The following is a 24,112-nucleotide window of genomic DNA, read 5'->3' on the forward strand; positions in this document are numbered from 1 at the left end:
CCGCTGACAGAAGGAAATAGCAGGGCTTTAAACTGAACGTGGCAGTCCACAGTGATGATTTCTAAAGTAGAGCATTCTGATACTGTAGAGATCAAGTAGTTAGCAAGCATTTGTCAAGCACTTCCTGTATTATGTAAGCATTGCGCTATGTGTAGGGAGATAAAGGCAAAATTAAACTGTTCCTGCCTTCAAGAAGCTTATGGCAAACAAGATTGTTTATATTATATTTAGCTACTTAGTTTGAAGTTGATATTTTCTTCCTAAAATCTTGATCATGTTTGACAGAATCATTGTACTTTGCTGTTCAAATTATTTATTTAACCTATGTTGGTATGTTTGTTATAGTGAAGAAAATCTAAAATCCATAGTTCCAATCACAAAATTGAAAAGTAAGGCACCTCACTGGACAAATAGAATACTTCATGAATACAAGGTAAACACTTATTGGAAATATTTAAAACTCTTAATACATGACTTGGTATATTATTAAATGAGAATTTAAAAATATTTTTGTAATGTTGTAATCTCACAACCAAAAGAATTAAGTGAATCTGTTGATACCATTCTTGAAACAGAAAAATTTTGGGAGGAGAAGAAGACATCAAAGGGTTAGAGCAGAGGTGGGGAACCTCTGGCTTTGAGGCCACATGTGACCTTTGGAATCAGCCAGAGGGCTGTGCTTGAGGACCTAGAGGGCCATATGTAGTCTTGAGGCTGCAGGTTCCCCATCCTTGGGTTAGAGGGTCTTAGATTTAAGGCTGAAAGGGACCCTACAGACTCTAGTCCAAGCCTATCACTTGACAGAGCGATTGTAGCTTTGGTAGTGGGGATATCCCCACCAGTCAAATCCGTGGCTTTAGCAATTGATACATATTAGAGGGAAATGTGCTTTTACATAATTGTCATCTTCCTTCTATTCCTCTTCAAATGTATTGTTTAGATCTATTAGAAAAGAAGAGTTCTGGGGCACCATTAGGCACTTTACAACCAAAATCTGAGTAAATCTTTAAAACACTAATAATTTTGTCAAATTTAAATAGTCCTAGTTTTGTTAAGTTGCTTTCTTTGTGGCACTGTAACCTGGTGGTTAGAGTAGTGGATTTTATTATTATTTGCTCTTTTCTTTTCCTCCTCTTCACCTCTGCTTCCAGAATCTTAGTACAAGTGAAGGTGTCAGTAAGGAAATGCACCACCTTCAGCGCATGTTCTTACAGAACTGTTGGGAGATTCCGACGTATGGAGCAGCTTTTTTCACAGGACAAGTATTTACAAAAGCAAGTTCGAGTAGCCATAAAGTCATCCGGGTTTATGTAGGTGTGAACATCAAAGGGCTGCATCTCCTCAATATGGAAACTAAGGTAAATAAGTTTCCCATTGTTTTGGACAGTTCATGGGAAGTAGGACCTACGTTTCCTATCAGAATGGCAAATAGGCTGACTTTTTAAAACCCTAATATCTCATATAAAGGCTTAAGTTTTTAAAATTTTAAATCATTTATCAGTCATAGCTTTTTTTTCCTATGAGAGAAAGCTTATTATTTAGAATAATTATGTCATGAGGCTCTACATTTGGCCACTGCATTATACCCCTTTTTATTCAGTAGCACCATCATTTTTTTTTTAAAGCAATTAAAAAGGTTAAGTTAACTTGCTCAAGGTTACACAGCCAGTTATTTCTGGGTGTGGTGCTAAGTATCTGAGCCTGGATTCGATCCCCAGGTCATCCCAACACTGGGGTCAGTGCTCTTACTCACTGCATCATTTTTTTCTTAATACTATTTTTTCCAATTACATGTAAAGGTAGTTTTCACCATTCATTTTTGTCAAATTTTGAGTTCCAAATTTTTCTTCCTCTCTACCCTCCCCCCTCCTAACACAACAAGCAATCTGATACAGGTTATACATGTACAATCATGTTAAACATTTCCACATTAGTCATGTTGTGAAAGAAGAATCAGAACAAAAGGGAAAAACCATGAGAAAGGAAGAAACAAAATTAAAATAGTATGCTTTGATCTCCATTCAGGCTCCATAGATCTTTCTCTGGATGTGGGTAGCATTTTCCATCATGAGTCTTTTATTGTCATCATATTGTTGAGAAGAGCTAAGTCTATCATAGTTAATCATTTCACAGTGTTGCTGTTTCTGTGTAAAATGTTCTCTAGCACCAGCTTTTTTTTTTTTTTAAAGCAATTGGGGTTAAGTAACTTGCTCAAGGTTACATGGCCAGGTGTTTCTGGGTTGGTGCTAAGTGTCTGAGCCCAGGATTCGATCCCCTAGGCCATCCTGACTCTGGGGCCGGTGCTCTTACTCACTGTGCTACCTGGCCGCTCCAACACCATCATTTTTAATAAGAAATCTTTTCACTTTATTTTTTGAGTCCTTTAATATATTTGAAGGAAAATATTTTTTGCCTTTGAGACCAAAGTAGGAAGTAAATAATTATGATAAACTAAGGTTTTAAAAACTAGTTTTAACTTCTTTACATAATTCAGATCTGTCAAAAAGAGAACTTTTATCAAATTAGTTTGCCAGTTTTCCAGATAATTGAAATATACTTCCAGAAGTGACATATCTTTTAGATTTGTGCCATTTTTTAATGGAAACCTTCCTAAAGTGATGACAAGTTTTTATTGTGTAGTTATCCTTAAACAAAATATACTGAGTTTGATTTAACCTTTAATTGCTGACCAAGGATTGTCATTATGAACTTCTTATTGTATTATGCAATAAATGTAATTCTTCCATAGAGGCCTGCTCAGAGGCTGCCTTATAGCAAAGAGGTAGCACTGAGTTCCTAAAGGTTGAACCTGTTTCTGGGATACAGACAGACTCTGGAAGATCTACTAGCTTTTAAGGAAAGGCCTTTTAATGGCTTGTATGTCTTTTGTTCACTTACCAACCTAGTGACATTTGGACAGGTTGATGGCAAGGGTGGCCACAGAGTAATAAGTGCTTCAGCTTCAGCATCTTTTAAAAGACCGTTTACATCCATAAAAAGATTGTAGTCTTTTTCATACAAAATTTATCACTTTTGAACTTAGATATTTGAAATGTATATGAAAGTGTAGTGTGAGATACAGGAACAGAGAAAGAATTAGTATTGACTCTAGGAACTTGCTTGGGATTTTTTTCCTAGGAAAAAGTCCATGATGGTAGTAGGTCATTTGCCTCCGTCTAAAATGAAAACTATAGAGTTCGTAACCTTTTTAAGCAGTAGAAAATAGCTAACTTTCTGCAGAAATTATTATTAAAGCATAGGACAAAACAGTCTTTTCCCAAATGGTTCTCATCTTTCAGAAAAAAATTTTCTGTTGGTGTTTAGAGAATTATTAAAATGGTGTGAGAGGGAGTCGGGGAAAGTGAGCTAACAATTTATTCCACAGTATTTCAGTGCTTAAGAATAAGCATAGAGGGGCAGCTAGGTGGTATAGTAAATAGAGCACTGGTCTTGGAGTCAGGAGGACCTGAGTTCAAATGTGGCCTCAGACACTTAACACTTACTAGCTGTGTAACCTTGGGCAAGTGACTTAACCCCAATTGCCCTGCCTTCCCCCCTCCAAAAAAAAATGAGTAAGTATAGACATAGTGACATAAATGTTAACAGAGCCATAAAATTTTTATAAACAGATTATTTTAAGTGTACTAAAATACCAAAATATGTATCGTTGTTCCTTTTGCATTCTAACATTGTGATTAAATAGCCCTTGTGGCCCTTTAGAAAAATAGTGTATGTCAAAGGGACGAATTGTATACAAATCTGAATTGTACAGAATGGTATGAATTGTACAGAAAAGAAAGTATGCTGATTTTTTTCAACGTACTTTTTCTTAAAAATCAATTAACAGATGTTTCTTGTTAATACAGCAGTTTCTTGGGATCACTTTCACATGCAATTGTTGAGAGTCTCTGGGGTTAGGATAACCCCGTTCCACAAAGAGTTTTACATATAATCATAATGACATTAATGACATATGACATATAATGCTTTCTACTTGTCTTTTCATTCAAAACTTTTTTTTATCGTAGAACTCATTGTGAAGTAACATAGTCTTTATTACAAGTTTTCCAATCAAATGGTCAGACCTGAAAGAGCTGCTTTGGTTGTCACCAGTGATATCTTCCAAAGTCAGTGACCATTTCTGATTTTGTTGCAGACTTTACTCATCAGTCTCAAGTATGGTTGCTTTATGTGGCAGTTGGGAGATGCTGATACCTGCTTTCAGATTCACAGTCTGGAAAATAAAATGAGCTTTATAGTACACACCAAACAGGTAGGTCCTCTTTTAATGTTAGATGTTTGATAGAACCAAACAGCCATATTTATTAAAGCCCATTCTTTTTAAAGTAAAATGATAATACTTCATTTCAAAAAGACTCTCCAGTATAATTGCTTAACTTAAAGTAATGGCACATTTAAAAAGCAAGGAGGAGAGGCAGCCTTTCTGCTCTATCCTTACTTAGACAAGGCAGGTCTGGAGCTAGCCTTTAATGCCTCCTAGTTTTTCCTGTCAGTTTATCTTGATTGGCCCTGTTCCCTGGCCCTTCTACCAAGGCACCAACAATTTAACTCCTCCTTGCCAAATAGCTTCATCCAGAGAGTAGAGGGGAAGGGGATGAGAGAGGGAATAATGGAAAGGAGGGCAGGCTGGGGGGGAGCGAAGTTGGAAGCATCCACTTTTGAAAAGGGATAGAATCAAAATAGAGAATAGAACAAGTAGGGGATGGGATAGGATGGAGGGAAATAGTCAGTCTTTCACAATATATCCACTATGGAAATGTTTTGCATAGCTATGCATGTACAACCTATATTGAATTGCTTATCTTCCCAGTGAGGGTGGGTGATGAGGGAGGAAGCGAAAGAATCTGGAATTCAAAGTTTTCAAATCAAATGTTTAAATACATATTTATTATTATTATTGCTTTACATGTAACTGGGAAATAAGATATACAGGCACTGGGGCTAGAGATCCACCGTGCCCTACTGGAAAATCGGAGGGGGGATGGGGGAAGATATGGGAGAGAGCAGACTAGGGAAGCAGATAGTCAGTGGGATTGCTGTTTTGAGGTGGTGGGTAAGGAAAAATGGGGAGAAAATCTGTAACTCAAAATCTTGTGGAAATGAAAGATATAAAGTAAAAAATATAAAAGAATAAATTAAAACAAACAAAAAAAACCCAAATAGCTTCACTCAGTGGGGCCACTTTTCAGTCCCTTCAAGCAGCCTCAGTAGGTAATAGTCTCCTTTCTTAGTTGCTCTCTAAAGCTTTCTGCCAAGGAGCAGGTTGCTCTCAGAAGACTGGGGAATGTGATTTTGCCATGGACGTACCATATACATTTCAGTTTTGGAACAGCTTCACACTAACATCATGTTTTGTAGGCAGGTCTCGTTGTAAAACTGCTCTTGAAGCTTAACGGACAGTTAATGCCTAGTGACAGAAACGAATGAAAGGCAAGGAAAGTGATTCTGAAGCAGTCTTTGTGAACACAGATCTCTTCTACTGAAACTTCCATAGAATATCAGCTTTATCAAGATATTTAGTCTGTTGTATTATGTATGTATATTTTTATTTTGTACAGTCTTACTTTGTGTATTTGTGTGTGTAACATAACTGATTTTTAAAATTCTCTGATATATGCCATTTTAATTTTGACACCAAAAAATTACTAGCAAATTATGTTAGATAAATTAAATTTTATTACAAAGAAATTTCTTATAACTATTAGATAATTTAGAGTGTAGTTATAAAAACTTTTAATATACTTTTTTGAAGTATTTTATCAAAAGATACTTGAAATTTTAAAATTTAATGAAATAAAAATGTATTTTCTATACACAAACCAAGCAACAGTATTATTTAAGACATTTTACTGTCATCTGAAAATTTTGTAACTTTTTTCCAGAACTTTGGCTAAAAAGTATGTCTAGCTTCTAAGGTGTTTGAGTTTATTTTAAATCCAAAGGATAATTTTGTTGATTGTTTTAAAATTGAGTGCAAACTTTGTAAATGATGGCCACTAGGTTGTTGAGAGTGGTGTCTTATTGGTACCTGAATTATTTTTATGAATTAATTGTTCTTTTATGGTGCAGAATAGGTATATCATCAGAAAATTAGTTACTTAATTCAGTTAATTTTGATGTGCAAGTGGAATAATTTGATTACTCTATGCTTAACTTGGAGAATGTGGTCTTTCAACAACTAAAAAAAGTGTTTCCAAGGCAATAATGTTAGTTTTAGCTGTTCTGCAGAGTCTGAATACACACACACACACACACACACACACACACACGCACGCATGCACATATGCATTTATATAACCTCTACTTTTCAGAGTAACATTTTAAAGTAGTGACATGTCTGATCCTCAGAAATTACTTGGGTAAAGTTCCATATGTTAATTTTTATAGAATGAATTCTGAATTTTCAGAAGAGAAACAGAGTTTATATAATTTCTTAATTCAGTCCTAGGATATTCTTCATTCAGTAGACATTATTTATTCATGCCTGTTACATTCAATTCATATCAGACAAAAAGTTATAATGCTCAGTGTTATGGGAGATGCAAATCTGTGTCAGTACCCAACAGGACCGTACCATAGAGCAAGTTTACCTAAGTTTGAAAAGTAATTAAATATCATTTGAAGAGCTTGTGTGCTTACAGTGAAGGAAGGAAGAGCATTCCAAGGTTAACCTTTAAACAGAGGTACAAAGGTGGGAAAATACAAAGGGCGATCAGAGAGGTGGTAGGTAAATTGATTTGGCCGGAGTAAAGGGTTTGTGTAGGAGACCATTGGGATGTGAAAGCTACTTAAGGTATTTAAATACAACATGTTTTCTTCACTTCAGAATGTTACCCAGGTTATTCATAATGTAAAATGTTGAAATCCATATCCATAAAAATCACATAATAAATATTTTCCTTCTAAAGATTTAAATATATTCCTGAGTATTCCCAGTTATTAATGATCTTTAGCAAGAAATATGTGGATAACACAAAAAATAAAGAAAAATTTTTGTAATCAGTCAATAAAGCAATTAAACATAAGAGGTTAATGAAATAAAAATGTATTTTCCATACATAAACCATGCAATAGTATTATTTAAGACATGTTACTGTAATCTGAAATTTTTTGGTAGGCTTTAATATGTTGACATAAAGACATGTTTCTTTTTTAATTTTTAAGTGTGTCTTATTATTAGAGCAGTTTAAAATGCATAAAAACTGTGCATTTGAGTTCCCATTAGTATTGAACCAAATAGTTTAACCATATCAATAGGTCCCACCCCAAAATGAAGTCTTTGAAAGGAAAAATATAACAGTATACACTGAAGAAGACTTGCATAAATTCAACACATACATAATCAATTATATTAGTATAAGCAAATGTTCAGTCCCTGTTAGCTAATGCATAGCTGCTAGCCATTTCCTCTATCACCTCTAAAAACTGTAAGATCTGATGGGGCAAGGAGGAAGATTGGCTCAGGTGGGGGTATTGTCAAGCCAGTTTTCCTCTTATTCTTAAGCCTTTGCATGAAACAGTGGTGCAACCGATGTAATTTCCCCATCTTCAACCTCTCCCCCATCCTCCTGCCATCTGTGCAGATTTGGCAGATACTTCAGCAGTAGGAACAAATGCAAGCCACTCATTCACTGCCCCCATATGAATCGTTTTGGTTGAATTTAGGATCTTTTGGGAGCAGCAGAATAATGGAGCCAAGATTCTCCCAGAGAGGTTAAAAGCACCCTACCACTATCACATCTGTTCAGACCACAAAACTGGCTCTTGTGCCAACAAGAAGGCTAATACAGATGAGTCACTCACTTGATCTTTTTCTCCTTGCTCCTCATGCTTCACACCTAGTGCAATCCTTTACCTTACAAAGCTGGGAAATCCCAGCCTTCAGCAGTACCTATTGCCACTGCCTCCTTCCCATTAGCTGTATTTCAGTTCCTTGACATTGAGCTCCACAGAGTAACACCTGCAACTGAGAAACAACCTAAAACCCCAAAGGACAAAAGGCAAATTCAGAATAGAGTTAGAGGAAGTCAGAAAACTGCATACTGGATTCATCACTGAGCCCACAAATATTTATTAAAAACCTCCTATGTGCCAGGCACTGGGCTAGGTAGACACTGTACTACAGATGCAAGTACCAAGAATGATCCAGTCCTGACACAAGCTTACATTTTAATGGGGGGGGTAATGAAAGTACATATAAAAATTCAATTCACCATAAATCTAAAGTTAATAAATTGCATATACAGTCACAGAGTGGTTAAATAAAAGGTAATTGGGAGGGAGGGCACTAGCAATTGGGAGATCAGGAAAGGCTTCATACAGAAGATGGTGTCTGAACTGCATCCTAAAGAAAAAGAACACTGAAGTGGGAAGTAGAATGAATTTCAATTGTAGGAGATGATGGGTGACTGCTGCAAAGACATGGAGACAGAGAATGAAGTAATGGGGTAAGAAACAAGGGCTAATTTGGCTAGACTGTAGAATGTGGGTGCAGAGTATGTCTTTACTGCATCAAGACAATCCTTCTATGCCTCCCTAATGGATTCACTATCCTATTTTCCACCTCCCTTCTCAAGGATCTGCCTCCTTTACTCCCATGGAACACAATTGTATATATTCCACTCTCAGGTTTCACCTAATGCAGATTTGGGGGGGGGGTTCATGCAACTATTGAAGAAAAATATATCAATTACTAGCAGAGCTATTAGTTGGTCACTCATCCATTGACAACTTGCATCATTTATTCAGTGCCATATTAAACAAGTTTATTGGAAGATAGATTAACTAATAGCTCCAAGCCTCCTAACAAAATTTAAATGAAAATTACAGAAAGTTCAAGACCCTATATTTGGAATACAAGGGCTGTTTGACTTCCAATCTCCATTCTCTGTAGAACAAGAACAGGTCGTTCCTTTATTGACATGCATAAAATACATCATGTTTTCTGTTCTTCTGATGCTATAAATTCAGTGCCAATTCTCCAACCACATCTGTTATGAACATAGAGTGTATCGTGAAAGCCCAAATCTCTAACAATGGAAGGCTTAAACAAGATGGATGCTGCCACAGTAATGTTGATATGACAATTTCGCATCCATTTCCCTCCCCCTCAGATGGTATCTTCATCATCTGTTAGAGCAGTGAGGAATGTGCAGATTTTTTTTTAAAGGATAGCCTGTATTGGAACTAATATGACATTTTTGTGTTTGGTAAAATGTGGACTACAAAAGAAATATGAAAACCTTTCCCTTTGTAATGAAGGACAATTTGTAGGAGGAAGCAAAACTAACATGAATTAGCACATGACACAATTAGAGGATTAGTAAATGGTAAATTCTCTTAACCCTGTTTGCCTCCATTTCCTCATCTGTAAAATGAGCTGGAGAAGGAAATGTCAAATTACTCCAGTGTTTCTGCCAAGAAAATCCCAAAGGGGGTCACAAAGAGTCAGACACGATTGAAACAACTGAACAAGAAAATAGCAAAGTATCTAGTATTGACTAAAAGAATTCAGAGAAAGGAGGGAGGGCTGTTGGAAGTGAAGTCCTAGGAGGAATTCAACCTTTAAAAATACAGTTGTAATAAATATATCCAAGAGAATTGGTTTTGAAACACCTCCTAGATATACTGAATATTTCAAGTTACTACGACTGCATCACACCACAACTCTCAGTTATATATGCAAGGCAAACTGACAAAATCAAAATAGCTGTGACCTCAAGGAATTTACTTTCTATGGGGAGTAATGACAAGAGCCCTCCAAAAACAACCCACAGATCATTTCCTTTTGGCTTTTCCCTCCTACTTTTGGCTGTTATTAAACTTTGCTTACTTTCACCGGGTACACAGCAGAAGTAAACGCCAAAGATAAAACAGATGAAAAATTAGCTGCAGTTCATCTGAAGGAAAAAAAGGACAAGCCTCACATACTCCATTTGCTTATGTGTGTTCTTGATTGCTTTGATTTTAAAACTGGTTTCATGACCCTTGTACACATACTAACTAGTATTGCTAGAGGGTGCTGGTCAAGCAGAAGTATGCCAAGTGACGGGGAAGCCAAGTCTTACCATGTGGATGATTCAAGAGCTGTAATTAAATAATCAGGATCTATCCAAATCAAATCTGGGATTTCATTATGTAGACTAGACCCTTGCTTCCTTCCAGATTTTTGATGCTGGAAGCTTTATCACTGTTCTTAGTAAAATATCAAAACAATGTTTTTATAAATTTTGTTGGAATAGTAAATAGACACCAATCAGCTACCTTAAATTTTAGAACCACATCTCACTAAGATTTAAGGGTAAAGTCTGTGTTTCCGGTTGACATTATTTGAAGCACAAATAGAGGAAAGAATCAGGAATAGAGGGATATATTGTAACAACCTTCTTTGATGATGATTTAGAAAAATGCCATTGAATGTTAGAGTGTATTTTTAAATCCATCTCTCTGAATTTTCATCCCCCGTTTCAAAAGTTAAAAGAAAAATTTGGATTCTCTTTTGGTGCAACAACCCCCAGGCCACTTGTCAATGTAGTTTTAATAAAAACTTAAGGAAACTAGAATTTTAGTACCTCAAAGGTAGAAAGAAGGAAACCTGTATATACACTCAAAAAAGGAACAAAAGGATTCAATTTATCCATAGCTTGATGAGAAATGTAAGTTCCAAGAAATAATGTTTTTTAAATTAAAAAAGAATCTGAGGGGCGGCTAGGTGGCTCAGTGAGTACAGCACTGGCCCTGGAGCCAGGAGGTCCTGAGTTCAGATGCGGCCTCAGACACTTAACAGAAACACACAAAAATTAGCCATGTGACCTTGGGCAAGTTACTTAACCCCAATTGCCCTCCAAAAAGCAAAAACAAACAAACAAACAAAACAAAACAAAAATATAATAAAAAAGAATCTTAACAGGCGGCTAGGTGGTGCAGTGAATAGAGCACCTGCCCTGGAGTCAGGAGGACCAGAGTTCAAATGTGACCTCAGACACTTAACACAAAACCTAGCTGTGTGACCTTGGGCAAGTCACTTAACCCCAATTGCCCTCCAAAAAGCAAAAAAAAATTAAATCTGACTTGAAACACTAGTAAATTGAGATCTCATATCTTGATTTAGAAACAAGGAATTAGCAAGTTCATATAAGCATATAGCATACTATTTGGAATTGCAAATAAAATAAGAACTATGTTTTTTTTTCTAAATGTTAGTATATTCACATATACTGTAATCTACTTTAGATTTTTGGAGGAGGAAAAAAGTCAACCAAAACACAACTTGAACAACAATGTAGACTTTCAGGGACTGGTAGCAGGAGGCAAATAAAGCTGGTGTATAGTAACCATAAATGGTGTAAGTCTTCAGGCTTCAGGGAGATTATGAAGCAAAACTCCTTGGGAAAATGCAGATGCAATTTTTAAATCTCAGTCCAAGCTTAATAAGTTCACTGTGTAGAATCTCACATGGTACTTTTTAACTGTAGAGGCATGAAAAAAGTCCACTGTCAGTATCAAATCTGATTACAGAAAGTGAAATGTCTTTGGGAGTGGGGAAACTGCAGCCTCGAAGCCACACATGGTCTTCTAGGCCCTTGGGTGCAGCCTTTTGACTCAGTCCAAGACCTTTTATTAAGGGGATTTGTCCTGTGAAGCTTGGATCCAGTCAAAGGGTTGTACTTCAGAACCTAGAAGGTCACATATGGCCTTGAGGCCACAGGTTCCCCACCCCTGGTCTATATATTGACATTTCTGTTTTTCATCAAAGGATTTTAAAGAATTTTCAGTCATTTTACTAAAAATAAGTGAAGCTTTTAGAAGTTGCTGTAGTACTTTGTTTTTTTTTTCAATATTTCAGCCCACTCAAGGAATTGTTTTGTTTTTTTTTAAATGTTGGCATTTAATAAAATTGGCTACAGTTCAGCGATACACACTGAATACCACTATGTAAATAAAAGTTTCTTGTTTGCTGCTGTTTGTCCTTCATTCTTGAAGAGGACCATGACATCAGGGAGGTGATGCCATGCCATGCAAGTGAACTGCATTTAACTAAGGGAGGACTGTGCAGTCACCAGAGCCATCTGGGTCCAATGGCCAGATACAGATCAGGACAACTGGAGATGACCCTGAATCCATAAGGGGACCAAGAGCAGTAAGATTAATGAATACACAGCAAGGCTCATAGGGGGATTATGGAAAGCAATAGGATTAGCTGTTTGCAGTCTTATTCTTAAAACAATTCTTTCCTCGTCTGGAAAATGAGAGTAGATTAGATAATCTCTAAGGTTCGTTACAGCTCTAAGTATAACCCTATGATCAAATACGACCATTTGTATTTGCTTTTTATTGTTTTCTTTTGTTCTTGTTCATATATGGGAATACTTGTACTTGCTGATAAAAGAGATATAAAATGTAATCATCGGGGAGAATAATGTCCAGCACTAGTAGTAAAAAGGAAATGGAAGACAGCCAGAGAAAGGACTGTAGTGGCTGGCTGGCTGGCTGGAGTCTAATTATGGTGTATGAATGCAATGGAATAACCTTATGTTGTAAGAAATGATGAAGGGGAAAAACCTGGGAAAACTTTATGAACTCATGCAGAGAACCATCTATCTACACAGTAATAGCAGTGCTTCAAGTTAATCAGCTTGGAAAGACTTAGGAATTCTGATTAATACAAGGCTCAACCACATTTCCATAGGACTCATGATGAAACATGCCATCTGCCTCCAGAAGTCGTTTGTCCTTTGTTTCCAAAGAGGACCAGTGACATTACAGGGCGTTGTCTTGACTTGTGTGTGAATTTCTGAGGCGGAGCTGCACAAAATTGTCAGACTCTCTCTCTCCTAGAGTTATCAAAATTCAGTGGCAAGACAAAAGTCAGGACTAGTGGTGGTGGCCTAGGCTGCAGTGGATCACCTTGGCATCTTCAATATCTGACCAAGCTCTAAGCACTCCATAGCTCCTGCTTCAGCTGCCTCCATGGCTTTTGGAACAAACTGTTCTCATCCACCCATTTCCCTAGGGGAAATCACATGCTTGGGGTAGATACACCTCAAACTAACTAAAAGGTTTGTGGCCTGTTGGCTACTCTCACCCTGGTTTAGCTTGTCTACCGAGACATTTTATTAGTTTGTGGCTGCTGTTATGCTACAGATTCTTGGAGCCACAGGTGAGAGGTGAGCACCAGGTGGACATCAAAGGTGGGTGAGCAGTCCTGAGAAGGGTTTGACAAGCCCTCACTTCAGAGGTATAGTTCTCCTTGAACACCCATATACCTACCCACCTCCAAATAGAGAATAGATGGACTCAGAGTGCAAATGTTGGCATGTTTTCTTCTATTTCTTTTTCTTGCCCCTCACCTCCTTTTAAACATGGCTAAGGTGGGAAATTTGTTTTATATAATATGCACATTTGTAATGGATTCTATTTTTTCTTGCCTTCTCAGTGGGAGGAGGGAGAGAATTTGGAAGTGAAAATAAAGTTGAATTAAAGGTTTAAAAAATATTATTGCCCTGTCAGAAATAAAGAGATGGCTTCATGGAGACTTGGGAAGACTTGTATAGATTGAGACTGAAGAAGAGAGCAGAACTAGGAGAACAATTTATACCACAACATTAATATTGTAAAAATAAAACAAATCTGAAAGACTTAATAACTCAAGTAAGTTAAATCAACCATGGCTCCAGAGAATCGATGGAAAATGCTCCCTATCTCATGACAGAGATGTGGGGGACTAATAAGCAGAATAAGAAACAATTTTGCTTTGTTTAGCTATGCTTGTATGATACAAGGACTTGACCTTTCTTTTCTTCTTTCTTTCTAGTGGGTACAAGGAGAAAAAGAAATAAATGCCTGCATTGGAGGGAAATATGTTAACAAAAGCCTTCAACAAGGCACACAGGATGAAGTAGACAGGGATGATGTGATTGACTAGTGCTGAGTAGTTTCAGGATGGGTATTTTGTTGTCGTTGTTGATGTTGATGTTGGTGGTGGTGGTTTAAGACATTCTGGATCCTCATGAAGCATACATCAACACATTCTTTTATAATCATGGTTTGGTGATAAATACAAAGCTTATGCAACACAGTAGCAAGAGTACCACATTTTGTATTCAGTGGGTTGAGTGGGAAGAGCTAAGAAGCTATTTTATTAGATCCGCCTGGTTTATCAACAATGTAACTTAAGTAGTGCAAGAACCAGTATTACTAGTTAGCATGCAAATAGGGATGTACATCTTAAGTTATTGGACTAGTTTCCTTGTAGACAGCGAAGCAATCAATGATCCAATTTCTATGGCAAGAGTATGCTTTGTTACTTTTTTTTAAATGCCATTTTATTTTTTCCAATTAACATGTAAAGACAGTTTTCAACATTCATTTTTATAAGATTTTGATTTCCATTTTTTTCTCCCTCCCACATCCCCCATCTCCAAAAGGTAAGCAATCTGATGTTACATGTGTGCAATCATGTAAACAGTTCCACCTTACTCCTGCTATGAAAGAAGAACAAAACAGAACAAAAGGGAAAAGCCACACAAAAAAAGTGAAAATAGTAATGCTTTGATGTCTTTTGGAATTGTCTTGGGTCACTGTATTGTTGAGAAGAGTTAAGGCTATCACAGCTGCTCGTCATTGCCCACTGTGGCTCTTACTGTGTATGACGTTCTACTGGTTCTGCTCACTTCACTCAGCATCAGTTCATATAAATCTTTCCAGGTTTTTCTGAAATCCACCTGCTCCTCATTTCTTATAGCACAATAGTATTCCATTACATTTATGTACCACAACTTGTTCAGCCATTCCCCAATGGATGGGCATCCCCTCAATTTCCAGTTCTTTGCCACCACATAAAGAGCTGCTATAAATATTTTTGTACATGCAGGGTCCTTTTCCCTTTTTTATGATATCTTTGGGATACAGACCTATTACTGATATTGCTGGGTCAAAGGGTATGCAGTTGTATAGCCCGTTTGCGCATAGTTCCAAATTACTCTACAGAGTGGTTGAATTCCACCAACAACGCATTGGTCTCCCAATTTTCCCACATCTCCAACATTTATCATTTTTCTTTTCTGTCATATTAGCGAATCTGATAGGTGTGAGGTGGTGCCTCAGAGTTGTTTTAGTTTGCATTTCTCTAATCAACAGTGATTTAGAGTATTTTTAAAATATGACTACGGTATAGATAACTAATTTCTACATTGCTTTGTTACTCCTAAGGTTTTTTTTTGTTTGTTTGTTTTTTGTTTTTTTTGCTTTTTGGAGGGCAATTGGGTTTAAGTAACTTGCCCAAGGTCACACGGCTAGGTTTTTTGTTTGTGTGTGTCAAGTGTCTGAAGCCGGATCGGAACTCAGCTCCTCCTGACTCCAGGGCCAGCACTGCTTTCTTACTCTTGAGAGTGCTTTGAATATGTGTCTAAGACCGGGTAGAATAGTTTAGTGCTGGCCTTGGGGACCTCCCCATCTAGTTATGTGTCCTTTGTTGTGGGTGAGTGGCCATGGCTCCGAAGTGGGGGAGTGGGACACAGGGGGTGGGACTCTCCACGGGGAACAATGAGAAAACTGTGTGGAAGCAGCAAGTTAGAGGAAAAAGCGAATCGAATGAGACCACGGGAAGGGTGGGAGATCCCAAGTTTCCCCATTCATGAGCCACAGGCCGATGAGACTCCCCGACCCAGGGCCCCTGGAATGGTTGGAGAACTCCAGCCAGCCTCAGCCCCAAAGCTGCGAGCTCCCTGAGGTCCGACCCGCGCAGGCTGGGCAGATCCAAGGCCGGGAATGGCTGCGGGATGACCCGAACCACTCGGCCAGGTGGTTGGGACTCTGGTACTACCTACGCCACAGCCATCTCACAAACAGCCCGGGAGGGGCTCTGTCTCCCGGAGTACCAGGCGCGATCGCTTGGTCGGCCTGCCAGAACGCCGCTCCCTCGCCTGCAGCCACCTAGGGTTCCTCGCCCTTTCGGTCCCACTGCCCGTGGCCCTCCAGTCTGCCTCCGCGTCGAGCCTAAGGCCTCGCCTACCCGTCCCCCGGGCGTGCTAGGCCAGCCCTGGCCGCCGGGGCAGCGCGCGCCTAGCCAGCTCCACCTGGGCTCCCCCGTGGGCCCCAGCAGGCTCTCCAGGTACGTTACGCGCGCTCACTCGCTGCACCAAGGCCTCGCCCACCCACAGCCCAGCGCGCACCCAGCCCGACCCGTTTACTCTTTTCCTTTTTCAAATTACCCTAGCAGAGTGGTCAGAACTTCTCAGCTCTAGGACTAGAACTTCCGGAGAAGGGTGGTCGTGCACAAGTACAGCGAATTGCCTTATCTGGGAGTTCCCTAACCCAATGAAATCACAGGTCCAGTCTTCCTCCTCTACTCTGCTTCCATTTCCCCAAATACACCTCACCCGATGCACCCTCCCCGGTAAGAGAGGAAAACTGGCACCAGTCCTAGCAGAGGAAGCATGACAGTGCGGTGGAGAGAGCACCTGATGGAGGCAGTCAGAAGGCCAGAGTTCCAAATGATAGTTATTAGTATTATTATAGCTAACATTTATATAGTGTTTACTGTGTGCCAGGCATTGTGCTAGGGAAGCGCTTTACAATTATCTCCATGAATCCTTGAAACAACAATGGGAGATAGGTGCTATTATTATCCCCGTTTTACAGGTGAGGAAATTGAGGCAAACAGGGGTCAAGTGACTTGTCCAAGGCAGCTAGCACTGCCATTTTACCACCAGTGGGACCTTGGAGGAGTCAATCTCTAAACCTAACTTTCCTCATTTGTAAAATGAGGGGTCTCTACTATTACTTCTGAGGTCCCTTCCTGCTCTAAATTTGGGAACCTAGCTAGCACGTCTGTATCTGTCTGATGTCTGTAACATTATGCAGATTACATCCCATTCTGTATGTACCCTCTAGACTAAATCTGAGAGGATAAGCAACATTCTGTACCCTTAGTCTCCTCCTCCTCTTTAGAGAGAGAGTGAAATGTTTCCGCTTCTCTTTTCCAGGTATAAGATTCACAGAATTTGAGTGGAAAGAGATCCCAGTGGCCATCTAGTCTAACCTGAACAGAAAGAGAATCCCTGTCCCCCTCTATAACATAGAGGGCAAGTAGTCATGGCAAGTCAAATTTAATACTTCCCATACTCTTCTCCCTTAAAACTACTTTTGACCCCATCTTTGCTGTGGTTGTTCAGAAACAGCAAAAGAAATTAAGTTTTTATTTTCTTTCCTTTTCTTCACTCCTCTCTTCAACCATCATTACAGTCCTAGAATTTTTAGTCATCATTGAGTTTGCAGAGGCCTGCTCCCCCTTAAAAATAATATAAGATTTCCTTATTTTTCAAACAGGCAGCTTAATTTTTAAAATGTCACACTTTAAAAAATGTCAGTGTTGGTAGAATACAGTGCCTGGCACAGGAGTAAGGAACCTGCAGCATCAAGGCCACATGTGGCCCTCTAAGCCCTCAAGTGCAGCCCTTTGACTGATTCAAACTCCACAGAACAAATCCTATTAATTTAAAAGGATTTCTTCTGTAAAGCTTAGACTCAGTCAAAAGGCCACACCTGAGGACCTAGAAGGCCACATGTGGCCTTGAGGCCCTAGGTTCCCCACCCCTAGTAGCAGAATCACTCTAACAGGGTTTCATTTCAAACAAGTATCTTGCTTTAAGACGGCAAGGAGGTGCAGTGGAGTCAAGAAGACCAGAGTTCAGATGTGACCTCAGACAATTCCTACCTGTGTGACCCTGGGCAAGTCACTTAACCCTGTGTTTGCCTCAGTTTCCTCATCTGTCAAATGAGCTAGAAAAGGAGATGGCAAACCACTTCAGGGTCTCTGCCAAGAAAATGCCAAAAGGGGTCATGAAGAGTTGGATGTGACTAAAAACAACTAAACAATAACAACATTTTGATTTAAGAAAATGTCACGATGCTTGGAAGAGGAGCTATATGGGATCTCATCTTATCCATGTCTTTTCATCCTGGAGAATTATTGGCCAAGCCTTTTGGTCAAAACTCCATAGGGGCTTTCCCGAGCTATCTGAGTTCTTTTCCTATTTCCTGGATGCCAGTACAGCTACCAGGTAACCCCACCTTTTTCATTCAAGGGAGCCATTTGATAATAGTATCTTTTCCACCACTTCTCTTAGACTGGTCATCTTGGATCATCTGCCTACTTATCTCAACCCCTCTCTTCTCATTACCCTTTGGATCACCTGAAATTTTGATTCTTCAATAATCCAATCAACAAGCTTTGCACCAGATACTTACTATGCTACAATCTGGGAATGCAAATTCAAAGAATGAAATAATCCCTATTCACAAAAAAGCTTACTTACAAATGGAGGGGTTCGTCTGCCATCATGGTAATTCATGGTATTTCATGGTTCACAGCCAAATTTTGGTTTTCACTAATTATCATAAAATATTGATGATACCCTTTTAAAGTATTCAGTGAGATTAAATTGATCCAGCCTTAGGGATTTACATAAATCATGGGCAAATTGCTAAAAATTAATCATTACTCTTTTTCTGTGTCTCCATCTCCTTCTTTTCACTTTTTCAACTCAGTCTCTAGCTTCACTTTAAGATTGGACCTATCCAATGGAGAAGGAAGTATTTGCCCCATGGCTTTTTTTTGGTGGTCTGGCTTCCTGAACTACCAGGACTGAGGCAGACCTCAGTCTTCTCTTTTCCTCTTTCTCATCTCACCATCCTATTTTCCTTCCCTTTTGCAGTTATTCTCTATCTCCCAGTGTGCCTCAGCAGTCTCCTTAAGACACTTCCTTAATTTACAAAGGCCCCCAAAGAAGAAGCTGGAGGAAAGGTATTGCAAAAGTCTTTTTCCAGTCTTGGGACCATGGGAAAAGCTCCTCTCCAACAGCTCTGTCTTCCCCTAGGCAAGTGATGATCCTCCACTCCCATCTGATCCTCAGGACCTCTAGATGGAGAAAGTGGATGGAGATGATGGGAACAAGTAAAGGTTCCCTTCCCTTTCTCCCATTCACCTTCTGGTTACTCTGCAGGGCTCTCCAAAGCACAAGAGCCCCTGGACACGTTGTTTCACTGCAATTCTCAGGTATACTACCAAGTCATTGAAAGTTTCTGATACTTCATGATTCTAACAAGTGTACTTTATGCCATTTTAAACATTCATGTTATAAAACTCTCAGGTTTCCGGGCAAAAGAAATAAAGGTGTTTTGGTAATCTCTTATTATGAAAGATCAACTTTGACTTTTTATGCATAATGTAACCTCTCTCTCTCTCCTTCTCTCTGTCTCCTCTCCTCCCTCTCTTTCTCTCCCCTCTCCCTCTTTCTCTCCCTCACTATAATCTTTTCTTCACTCAAGAACTAGCCTAAATAATTTAAAACCTTCCAGTTATAAAACCTCATATTTATGTATCCTTTTTTTGAAGGATCCTGAGGTTGTTGTATACTGTTAGTCAGTGTACTACTGGTTTTCATGTAAGATTACATACCATAACTGCTATGGAATTTACCACTATCATCACCTCCTTCTATACTTCCAAATTTTAATGTCCAAAACTACACCATATGTATGAAAAAAAGTATCTAAGTTTGTATCTAGGATTCTGTTTTAAAAGGTATTGTCTTCATATATCTATGATAATACTGCCAACCCAACATGAACAGAGTCTAGTAGATGGGAAAAGGACCTGTGATTTCGTTGGCATAGGAAATTAACTCTAAGATGAGGCAACTTCCTGTACAAATGCAAGTTTCAGACCATTTCAACTTAGAGCCTTAGGGAGCTAGCTAGAGCACAGGTATAGGCTGTGTCAAATTCAGACAGAAACTGATCCCTGAAGACCACACGTCATCTTAAAAAGCCACAAATTAACATTAGCTGTGTTGTGTTTTTGTTGATTTGGTTCAACATTTCCCACTGACAAAGTCATCTGGCTTGGGCCATGCCGGGGAGTTTTGGCTGCTTGTGGCATGCTGACACCTCTGGTTAAATGATTTCCCCAGAATCACAGAGCCAGCACGTGTCAGACACAAGACTGTCAGTGAATCCAGATCCTCCTAACTGTGGAGCTGCCTCTCTGCTTTCCTAGGAGTGATGGTAAATCCATCTTGTCTAGCCGACATTCGTACTTAGTCCCTTTTATGACTAACCGAACCTATTTTCCAGACAGTTGGCTGGGAGTGGTCTCTGACTGTGGAACATGGAACGAGACGCGGAATGAGTGCCAGCTGTGTCCATGCTTCAGACTTACACAGATTCAGGCAACACATTTGCCTCCAATCAGTTGAGCAACAGCCCCAAAATTTCGAATGTAAAGAGTAAAGACAAGGCAGAACTACAAAGTAATAAGACAGACTCTGTACATGTCTAAAAAAACCCAAAGCCCTTCTCTCTAGTCTTTTTAGTCACACAACATAAGGAGATGCAGGTAAAGTCAGTGCTCAATTATATATGATATTGCAAGAAAATGTATAGTAAAACCTTCAGATTTCTGTTCTACTTTTATTAAATACTTTTCCACTTAAGTGGCCGTTCTCCATGCCTGAAATGCTCACCCTCCTTCCTCTCTACCTCCTGGCTTTACTGGCTTCCTTCAAATCCCAGCTGCAAGAAGCCTTTACTGATCCCTGAGCTTGGAGTCAGGCAAACAAATCTTCATGAGTTCAAATCCAGCCTCAGACACTTCCTAACTGTGTGACCCTAGGCAAGTCACTTAACCCTGTTTTCCTCAGTTTCCTCATCTGTAAAATGAGCTGGAGAAGGAACTGGTAAACTACTCCATTATCTTTGCCAAGAAAACCCCAAATGGGGTCATGAAGAATCAGAAAGGACTGAAATGACTGAGAAACAACTTAATGCTTTTGCCTTGATTATTTCCATGTACCCTGTTTCTTTCTCATATATACAGTTGTTTGCATGTTGTCTCCTTAGACTGTAAGCTCTTTGAGGATAGATGGTAATTTTTCCTTTCTTTGTATCTTCAGTACTTAAGAAAGTACCTGATACAAAGTTAGCATTTAATAATTGTTTGTTGACTTACATAAATATGTAATCAAAGCAGTCTCATTTAGAGGATATTGGGTGTTAAAATTTCATGTTGACATATATATATAATATAAATATATATAGTAAATAGTTTTGAATGTAATATTCAGTTGGTTTACTGTTATGTAAAGTTTAGTATAGTTTTATAAACTTTTCAGATTATAAAATAACACTTTCCTTTTATTCAGTCCAATATAACTCAGTGCAATAAAATACTTATTAATACCCTGAAGCTATATGCCAAGTACCATGGTAGGTGCTGGTGACACAAAGACAAAAACAAAACAGTCCCTGACCTCCAGGAGCTTACTTTCTCCTTTTGGGATGCATTGTATTCTCAAATGAGTGTGTACATAGAAAAGAAATTTCACCAGGGAGGAAATGCAAAGAACTGGGGGAACAGGAAGGGACTGAGAGATCCTTGAATAGGAGGGGAACTTGGGACCCCAACTCCTTCTTTGGGTCTCTTGGACCCCACTTTTCCTGTCTGGGGCCCAAGACCAGGCCAAAACACCATTTTATGCCTGAACTGCAATAGCTTCCCAGGCTAGTCTCTCTATTTACAGCCTCTTTGAAAGCAACTGCTGTGTTTTCCTCTAAACCTTTTCAGTCATGGCTACTTGCAAACTTAGCTTGGCTCTCTAGCCCCAACTGGACCCCTATACCGTATCCTCAAAGCATTTCTTCCCACCAATCTCTTCAATGTCAATCATCTCATTTCTCATCTCTTCCACTTTTGGATTCTCTAGTCTAAGAGAAAAGTACAAGTCCCTTTAATGATCCTGACCTTGAACTCACTTTCATTCCTGGACCCTAATTTTCCTTCTAGTATTTCCTAATCATGCCTCTTTCGAACTAAGGAAAGGAATCAAAAGATCCCAGAGCTGGAAAAACCCTTAGAGACCATCCAGTCTAACTCATACCTGACCAAGGTTCCCCTCTACAACTATCCATAACAACTAATCATCTAACCTTCCAATACAAACCTCCAGTGAGGGGGAACCCCCACCTCCCAAGATAGCCCAGTTTTCTTTCAAACATTTATTAAGCCCCTACTATGTGCAGGGAGCACTCTGCTAGGTTCTGATGGAGATTAAAAATTGAGATAAGACAGACTGCCCTCTCAAAAGCATCAAGTCTAATAATGAGGGGCATGGATGCACAGTATTCCATACATCAGTGGGCCCAAGATGTCATTGGCCTACGTGTTCTCCCCAAAATTGGACATAGAAACTGTTCCATGCTTTCTCACCCTGAGTAAATCTCATCCATATCTTTTCATAATTCCTCCATTCAGGATCAAAGCAACACACAGAATTCTTGGACTTTCAGAGGTGGAGGAGACTTCAGTGGTTCTCTGACCCAGATCTACCTAAAAAGAACCCTTGCTACAACACACAAATAAATGTTCAGCTATCCTCCCTTCTTGAAGGCCTCCAGTGAAGGAGAAACACACTACCTTTCAAGCCAATCTCGTTCCACTTTTTAAAAAATCAATTTTATTTTCAGTTCCAAATTCTCTCCCTTCTACCTCCCTCTATCCTACCTACTGAGAAGTCAAGAAAGATAAAACCCACTACAAATATTTGGAGTCCAGAAAAACAAATTTCTGCATCAGCCACACCTAAAATGTGTGTAATGTGTGTGTGCAGAGATAGAAAGATATACACTCTTTCTCTCTCTCTCTTCTGCATCTCTTTAGTCTATTATCTTTCTAGAGGTCCTTTCTGCTTTTTACAGGTCTAATGGTAATCAGAAATCTTTCCTGACATCCAGCCCAAATTTGTCTCTTTGGACTTTCCCCCATCATACTTAGTTCTGCCTTTTGGGACCAGGCTGAATAAATCTAACTGCTCAGGTTCTCTCCAAGTACCTAAAAATAGCTACAGCTTATTCCCCCATCAGGAGCCCTTCTTCAGTATGCCTTTTAATACTTTGAAGATACCAGTGCCATGCCAGGGCTATTGGTTGTCCATCTGCTCTCCCCTATTCTTGCTATATGACCAGTATAGCCTCTTTTTTTTTTTAGTCATATGTGCCCTCGAATACAGAATTAACAATATTAGATTGTAAACTCCTTGAGAACAGGGACTGTCTTTGTTTTCATTTATATTTGTATTCTCGGTGCTTAGCACAATGCCTTATTAGCACATTGTAGTTACTTAATGATTATTGACTAACACAAGATAATACATGAAAATTAGCTAATAGAGGCATAAAGTATTATGAATGGTACAAAGAAGGGAGAAATATTATTACTGATTAAAGGGTCAAGGATAGTAATATTTTAAAAATATGGTGATGTTCTACTTATTATACAATTGTAATAACATAATGATCATAGCTATGATCCATTCACCATTGAAGATCAAAATCTATCCATGCCTGCTGGTCCTGTGGGGCTCTTACCCACATAGTACTCCTGCGAATTTGCCACAGGGAATCATGGCAGGCCTTTTGCCACTTTCTCCAGATATCAAAAGGGCACTAGTGGAGCCCTCTGACTGTCTACTTGTCATTCCTCATTTGTACCACATGCCCAGCATGGATCAAACCTATGATTTCATTGACCTTGAGAGCTCTCCCAAAACAAGGAGCTTACTGTACCGATGCAAATTAGTACCTACATTGTAATTTTTCATCTTGGAGAGTTGTCTGGAGGCACTGAGAAATTAAGTGACTCGCCTAGGGTTCACAGAGCCAGTGAACGTTGGAAGTAGGTCTTGAGCCCATCTTCCTGAAACCAAAGTCAGTTCTTTATCTACTATGCCATACTGCCTCTGTCCCAACTCTGCCTCTCCCTGTCTTCCCATTCTGCCTTAATCATATAGATGTGTAAATGCACAGGTGTAAATATGGGATTATATGTATATGTAATTACAGAATTATTGGGTTCTGAGTTAGAAGAGCTCTTCGATAGCAAAGAATCTTCACTGAATTTGAAGTCAGAGTTAGCCTATAACTACAAATGGAATAGATTAACTTGATCATAGGTAGGTGGGAAACATAGACTATAAAATACTACTTTTTTAAGGATAGATTTAACTTCCTTCAAAATATTCATCCAAGATTCCAC

General features: G+C 39.0%; 1 protein-coding gene across 3 annotated transcripts in view; it reads left to right on the plus strand.

Moving 5' to 3' along the window:
- KRIT1 (KRIT1 ankyrin repeat containing) overlaps nt 1-7,084 on the plus strand; it is a 38,451-nt gene extending 31,367 nt beyond the window's left edge. For all 3 annotated transcript variants that reach the window (XM_069086165.1, XM_069086164.1, XM_069086163.1), the window contains exons 15-18: nt 346-433; nt 1,152-1,358; nt 4,157-4,273; nt 5,380-7,084. In XM_069086165.1, the coding sequence (XP_068942266.1) occupies nt 346-433; nt 1,152-1,358; nt 4,157-4,273; nt 5,380-5,448 (481 nt within the window). In that variant the 3' untranslated portion in view covers nt 5,449-7,084. The remainder of the gene's footprint in view (nt 1-345; nt 434-1,151; nt 1,359-4,156; nt 4,274-5,379) is intronic.
- The last annotated feature ends 17,028 nt before the right edge of the window (nt 7,085-24,112 follow it).

This window comes from Petaurus breviceps, unplaced genomic scaffold (assembly GCF_028583685.1).
Source record: "Petaurus breviceps papuanus isolate PSGF00001 unplaced genomic scaffold, PetGlider_PUasm1.0 178, whole genome shotgun sequence".
NCBI classification, from domain to species: Eukaryota; Metazoa; Chordata; class Mammalia; order Diprotodontia; family Petauridae; genus Petaurus; species Petaurus breviceps.